This window comes from Agrilus planipennis, unplaced genomic scaffold, assembly GCF_000699045.2.
Source record: "Agrilus planipennis isolate EAB-ADULT unplaced genomic scaffold, Apla_2.0 scaffold90, whole genome shotgun sequence".
Lineage (NCBI taxonomy): Eukaryota > Metazoa > Arthropoda > Insecta > Coleoptera > Buprestidae > Agrilus > Agrilus planipennis.
Genome location: NW_020438865.1, coordinates 1084902 through 1092309, shown reverse-complemented (window position 1 = coordinate 1092309; position 7408 = coordinate 1084902). Strand labels below are relative to the sequence as shown.

The 7408-nt window shown below is 32.8% G+C and overlaps 2 protein-coding genes across 2 annotated transcripts; one reads left to right on the top strand and one right to left on the bottom strand.

The window, feature by feature from the left end:
* Window positions 1–402: 402 nt before the first annotated feature.
* LOC108737319 lies at window positions 403–3831 on the bottom strand. Its single transcript, XM_025975260.1, has 3 exons — window positions 3726–3831; window positions 2705–2949; window positions 403–2485 (listed from the first exon to the last, which is right to left on the bottom strand). Exon 3 carries the CDS (start codon window positions 2381–2383, stop codon window positions 1100–1102), a length of 1284 nt encoding a protein of 427 aa, XP_025831045.1. The 5' UTR covers window positions 2384–2485; window positions 2705–2949; window positions 3726–3831; the 3' UTR covers window positions 403–1099.
* A 1462-nt stretch (window positions 3832–5293) lies between these two features.
* Window positions 5294–6831, top strand: LOC112904656 (zinc finger and BTB domain-containing protein 24-like). The gene is made up of 2 exons (XM_025975296.1): window positions 5294–5313; window positions 5391–6831. The coding sequence occupies exon 2, from the start codon at window positions 5394–5396 to the stop codon at window positions 5955–5957; it is 564 nt and encodes a 187-aa protein (XP_025831081.1). The 5' UTR covers window positions 5294–5313; window positions 5391–5393; the 3' UTR covers window positions 5958–6831.
* The last annotated feature ends 577 nt before the right edge of the window (window positions 6832–7408 follow it).

Genomic DNA, 7408 nt, shown 5'->3' with positions numbered 1-7408 from the left:
AACTTTCTTACACCACCCCTTTCGACCCTAGTACCACACATTATATCTTGAGCACACTTCACAATAAAAAATATATTTTTTAAAAATCTTTATCCACCCCAAATTGTTCGTTTTTACATCAGAGGGGGAGAGGGTCTTGCTCACAGGGGTCCGGGGGGGGGGGGCTTGGGTTTTCGTCACGTCGTCAATATATTTTGTTAGCAAAAAATGATTTAAAACCATATTTATAAATTACTGCGTGAAAACCAAGGAGCAGGGGGGTCTTGGCATATACCACTGGTGGTCACCAAGGGTTGAGGGGGGTAAAAAGTGGGTCACGATGTATGGGTACAATCCCCTACCTTACATGTACTCTGAAAGCAACGAAATAAAAAAAAATAAATTGAGAAATAACAGAGCATATGATACCTACTTCCAACAAAAATTTTATTATGGATAACAGTACATAATACTACAAATATATATAAATCGAGTACAGTTAGGCCCTAGAAAATATCACAATAATTATTTAGGATACGTGTCTTTTATGATAATCAATTAATTTAAATTTATATGCATAATGATTATAAAATGCCATTATACATAACGTGACATTTTATTTACTCAAAAAATAGCGTTATTACAATAATTTACAACAAACGTAAGTAAACAAGTCTTTCCCAAAAACAAAAAGGGTGGCTTTGATAACCTTTGGCAACCTGGCGGATACGGAAGGGGGGGAGAAACGAAGGGGAGAAATAGGGTCACATACCCCCCCAGGGGGGATCAGAGCAATGCATAATTGTTATTCTGCGTACGGAAGAGGAAAGGTGTTAAAGGGGGTTAAGAAAGGCCCTCCCCCAAATTAATTTTAATTTAAAAATAAAAATGTTTAAGGTGAGATATCCATAACTCCCCATCGGAGGGAGGCTTTATTATGTATTAGCGATAGCAAAAATTTATGGAAGGATCTTAAGATTTTTTTTGTCCCCTTCTTCTCGCCTAACCCCTCCCGTACCCGCTATAATACCCAATGTTACGAAAGCAACCCCAAAAATAATAATTTAAAATGGCACCTTTTTTACAACGGTAGTTTGGGTACAATACCTTTGTAGTACGTCTATTTTCCACTGAAAAAACCAAGAAGTTTAGCCTTTGTAAATTTCTTCTTTCTGACTTTGGGAACGGGGGGTTGCTCTTGAGTTTCTTTTTCTTCGATTACATTTTTATTGGTGTTGGTACCGTTGCCGTTTGCAAAATCGCTTTCTTGTACTGGAAATTGATTTTCTTTATACGACCCATTTGGAATGTACCCTTGGTTATTATTCGTTTCGTCTACTTTTCGACTATTATCATCTCGAATATCCGAATCGTCCATCACTCTATCATGGATAGTATACGATTCGTCGATATATTTCATGTCGTGGGCGTATGTACTGAAATGGTTCACACCAAGTCCTGCTGAATCATTGTTATTGAGATAATCTTTATTGTCTAAGTTGTGTATCCTTTCTTCTACTTCTGTTCCTTGTGCTACTGTTTTATAGTTACAACCGGATGAAGATGATTTTTCTTCAATTTTCTCATTACCACACCCTAATGGAGATGGGTTTTCTCCAATTTTCTCATGGACAGAATCTAACGAAGGTAGACTTTCTTCAATTTTCTCATGATTACCACTAAATGAAGATAAATTTTCTTCGATTTTCTCATGGTCACAACCTAATGAAGATCGTTTTTCTTCTTCGTTTACCTTATGGTCACAATCTGACGAAGACAGTTTTTCTTCAATCATTTCGTGATGAGAATGAGACAAAGATGGTTTTTCTTCAATTGTCTCATGGTCACGTTCTGGTGAAGGTAAGGTGTCTTTTGCTATCTCCTGGTCGTTACGTAATGGAGTTGATTCTTTTTCAACTATTTCTTCTTCAATAATCTCCTGGACATCATGATTTGATGATGGTGATTTTTCTTTAATTATTTCATGGTCAGAACTTGATAAAGGTGGCTTTTCCTCAATTATCTTATGATCACAACATGTCTCAGGTTCTATTCTATTATGGGAACTTTCTTCCACATTCTCTTCGACGTTTCCCAATTTTTCACAACCTTCTTTTGGAGATTTTTGGTCGATCCCACAATCTTCATCCTGAATTGTGGAGGAAACTGATTTGATAATTAGAATATTGTCTTTGGTAGGACTACATTCGGCGGAGGTGATTACAATTTTTGGACAAACGATGTTTTCGTTATCAGAAATGCCCTCCTCTTTGGATCGAATGTGAGTTTCATCGCTTTCAGGATTTTCTGATTTGTGATTGCTTTCGACATTGCCATTAAACGAGTCAGTCATTTTCTCAATTTCTTTGGTAAAACTTTGCAACATCTCACAAATCTCAGTCATTGGCTTTTCTATTTCTGAAACATCTAAATCGCTTACTTCCGAATGTGGATAAGAAGATATATCAGTTTCGACTGATGTTAGACTCCAACTTGAATCTTTCACCTAAAAATTGAAACGTTACTAATTAATCGGGCTTAAACTGTCAGGAATTGAAATGAAAAGGCGTAAGTGGGTAAACGGATATGTTAATCGCAAATGATGCCATGCAGAAAATCTATAATTACTCCGGAAATTGAAATAAGCCCAATCTGAGTTTTGGTGTAAGCGTATAGTAAACGTTGAAGCAAAACTAAAGAGTGAAAAACATGACTTAAAACATACACCAGGTGGTAAGGGGGCTCGACGTTTTCTCCTTTTAACCCTCTTTCTATAATCTTCAGGTTTAATTTCATTGACACCCTCCTCATCATCTCCATTTTCAAATGGGTTTTTTGAGGAGTCGTATGAATTATCGACCGATTTTCGCACTCTTTCGCTAAATCGAGATCTAGGAAGTAAAGGGGTTGAAGTTACAATGGGGGCTTGTCGATAAGCCGGAACAGTTTGTCGACTAAGTGTTGAATATCCTACAAAAAAAATTTATTCTACATCTACATATCTTTTAACTTTAATTATATACTGTGATTTTACAATAACTGTATAACGGCTTTTTGCAATTAGCGTGTGTTTAAAAAAATCAATTTACACTTGAGTTATGTAAAAATGACCAGAATCAAGATTGCATTAAAATTATCAATAACACGTCAAAATCAGCATGAACTTGATAAGGGTAGATAAATATTTATAAAGTCGTCTTAAAAGTTTTGAAAACAAATCTGTACCTAGTGCATCCAATTATAAAAACAAAATTCAATTTGGAAATTAAAAAGTTTTCTATATAAGTACATTTATTTGATAACCTTTTAGTGCAACACGACGAACAAAATGCATTATTTTCTCCGTTATTTACTTGTTCAAAGTATGCAGCATTCGGACGCTTTACTGCCTAGGTAGGCTAGGTCAAGAGGTCAATGTGCTTTCAAACTTTTTAAGAAACCTTCGTATTTTATGACTAATACCAGGTAAAAAGGTTTTACGTTTTTTAGAACAATTTAATTTGTAATACATAATCATTTTAAAAATAGTGATTTACGTTAGCAAATTAAGAGTTACAGATACAATGCATAATAATAGATTATTATATCATAATACAGCAATAATTATTTTAAAAAGATGACTAATAAAAGTGTAACATGAAACATTACACAAGCACCATCTGATTTATGATTTATTATTTATTGTTAATACGTTGGACAGTTATTATAAAATATAGAAATCTTATACATTGTATATAACTATTTACCATCATATGTACGATTTCGTAATTGTACATCACTGTCTTTTTCATACTTTGGTTTTTTATGTCCTCTAAATGACCGAAGAGTTCTAAAAAATGTTTTGTAAATAAGTTATCATATTTAAATGTTAAAAATAGGCACTAAAAGCTACATATAAGAAGGTGTATCATTTGCAATTCATTATTTCTAGTAATATTATTTCATTAATTTTTCAACATACCTAGATATTATAATTAATATTTGGAACAAGATGCAATGAAGCGTTTTTAGCATCAGCAATAGTATTAAAAATTAATCTGCTAAGTGATAACAAGATAGATAAATGATAAAAACATAACCACTGCTATTTTTTCTGATGTAGAAAAACCTTATTTCTTTTTTTTTTTAATCTAAAACCATAAAATGAAATGTAAAACATGCACTAGCTGTATTTAGTGCATTTGCACAGAGTATAAAATTCCAAAATCAATTAAATATATTTTAAACAAATCTTAATTCTGTAAACTACTTGTAAAACGTCTGTGTTAAGGAAAAATCTTATGTAACATAATACAGGATATTATGGTCTGCCATATTTCCGTTTGTCGAATTTTAATTGAGTAATAGTGGAAATTAAACGTTTGGCCATAATAGAAAAAGGAATTATGCACTGAAGACACCGAAAGTAAAAGTAACTTTGCAAACAAAATAAAACTTAAACATGGTATAATATTAATTTACTTCATATTTTTGTCTAGCCACTTGTAATACAAAAGAACAAAATAAATTATGTTTTCATGGTCTAGGCTATTTTTATTTTTTTTACAATAGCTAACGTGTATGAATTTAAATTTAGTATTCACAACAACGTTACGTCAATTTCAAACTTTTTATTGAAGCAGATTTTTAGAATAGTAGAACGTAGTATACTATTACGAAAAGTATTTTAATTAGAGTACCTTCTTCTTTATAACAAAAATTATAAATTTGCAATACAGTGAAAATTAGTTTGGAAAATCGAACATAAGATAAATTACCAATCACGCCGTGACGTTATCGTTGATAAATAATTTAATGTTTTACGATAACATGACGCTAGAGTAACCATTATGTTTACTAGCAATAAATAATTAGCAATTAAGTAGAGGCAAAAGTTTGTCACACATACAATGAAAAATGTAAGAGTATAATCACTTTCGCTTTTCAAAATCCATTATTATTTAACTGCATTTGTATCTAGACGACTCAATAATAAATTGGACTGTTGTTAGCACATCCTTTAAAAATTGCTGTACCAATTCAGAATGTCTATTGTATCATACTGTTAAATATTTGTGCTTGGTAATAGCTGATATCACATTATCACCGTAGAAGTCTGCGAAAACTACATACATACACATCCTCAAGAATAATTAAAGTTAGCAAACGAATTTTGAATTTATTATGGGATGTACATAAGCGCGCACAATTAACTTACAGTACGAATAAAAATTAATTTTTTTTAATAGAACTCGGTAGCCTGAACAATATATAATTTTTTTATCAAAAGAAATTATAAATCGCCAGCTAAAACGGAGTTAGCATTGTCATCAGGTGTTCCAAACGGAGGAAAAGGTAAATAAATATTAACATTTTTAGGAATTGTTCTTGAGTACATAGATAAACCCATGGTATTTTTTCAATTTCATTAGGCCATGAAACATTTAGCATCCCACGGCGTTTTCGACACAGGATCTAGTTACGTGTGCCATCTATGTCGAAGTTTCTTTCCGACATCTTTGAAACTCCAAGTCCATGTCATAGAACATAATTTTTTCGGTTCGGGCCAGTTCAGATGTTACATTTGCAGTACCATTTTTACCACAGCTTCGGGTCTACTATCCCATATGATAAAACACGGCTCGAACGCTAAACCTTACGAGTGTCCGCAATGTCAGATGAAATTTTTCTTTCAAACCGAACTGGATAATCATCGCGACGACCATTTGGCATCCATACATCACAAGAATTACCAAACTATCTCATTCTCACCGAATTCCAACGAACCAAGCGAATTGACATCGAACAAACAACAGCATTGCCAATGTTACGAGTATCCCTGGTCGCCATCGGCTTCCGAAAAACATTTACAACATTGTCCGCTAAAGATCACCGTCAAGAAAGAATATAGGTCTAGCGTTTCGCCAAAAAACGAGCTCAGTTTGAAAAAAGAAAACGGAGATGCAAGCACTTCTACACCTTCGGATGTTGAACGATGAGAAACCAAAATAAAAAAGTGAACACGTTGATGGTTAAAATAATATATAATCATTTTGGACGCTTCCGTCCCAAATGGTGCATAACAAATCGGGCTTTTTGATGCCAAATTTACGTAAAGTGTAAATATCGGACTTATTATTATTATTATTAATGAAGGCGTTGTAATTTAGGTGATAGTTGTTTTTGTTAAATACATGCCTATAGATAATTCGTTATCACTTCAGTGTATTACTGCGCGTTTTTCATACTATTTTATTTGTTTGTATAGTTAATAATTCTGTTACCTTACTTAATATTTAGAAACGAAGCGAGGTAAACTATGGACTGAAAAAAAAAGTATTTTTTCTTTCCACAGTTTGTCCTGGGTCCATGTAAAACAGCCTACATATGTATAATGAATGGTACACAGTACTAAAGACTGTTCTTTTTGCTATTGTTAGCAATCAATTAGATTAGGTGTGAATATTGTGATATTACCCATTAGTTAAAATTATTTGTAACTGTTGTAAGTTTCAGTTGTTCTAAAGCATTTTTCTTGTTGCCTAGTTGCTCATTTACGTAAGAAAATAATGCTGCAATAAATAGCGTATAAAATTTCTTTTTCGTCTGTAAAAGTATAAACCATAGGCATTACAATAGTAAGCGACCATCCAAATTAAAAGTAGTTGAAACATTACCTATATTTTATAAATAATGAACAATTTACTAGATTATAAATGAATCGTTAAATGCTACTGTTTTTGTTATTTTTCACAAACAACATTTAATCATTTGTGAGTTCTATTTTAAATATTAAAAAAAAAATGTATAATTCTCAAATACTAATCAAGTACAATTCTAATTTGTAAATGTTGAATAAAATTTCACACATCACTCCATTTTGTTTCACAAATTGAGTTTTAGACAAATATATTGGTATTTAAGTATAATAATGAATTTGAAACACTTTTTCCGCACATTCTTTATCATAGACTTTCTTACACCACCCCTTTCGACCCTAGTACCACACTTTATATCTTGAGCACACTTCACAATAAAAAAATATATTTTTTAAAAATTTTCATCAACCCCAAAGTGTAGGTCATACCTGAGGGGTTCGTTATTACATCAGAGGGGGGGGCAGGGTCTTCAAAAATACTATGCTTGCTCACAGGGGCCGAGGGGGGATGCTTAAGTTTTCGTCACGTCGTCAATATACTCTGTTTTCCAAAAATGTATAATAATGAATTTGAAATTTTATTTTGGACCACTTTTTCCGCACATTTTTTGTCGTAAATTAAAACGAAAACTTTCTTACACCACCCCTTTCGACCCTAGTACCACACATTATATCTTGAGCACACTTCACAATAAAAAATATATTTTTTAAAAATCTTTATCCACCCCAAATTGTTCGTTTTTACATCAGAGGGGGAGAGGGTCTTGCTCACAGGGGTCCGGGGGGGGGGGC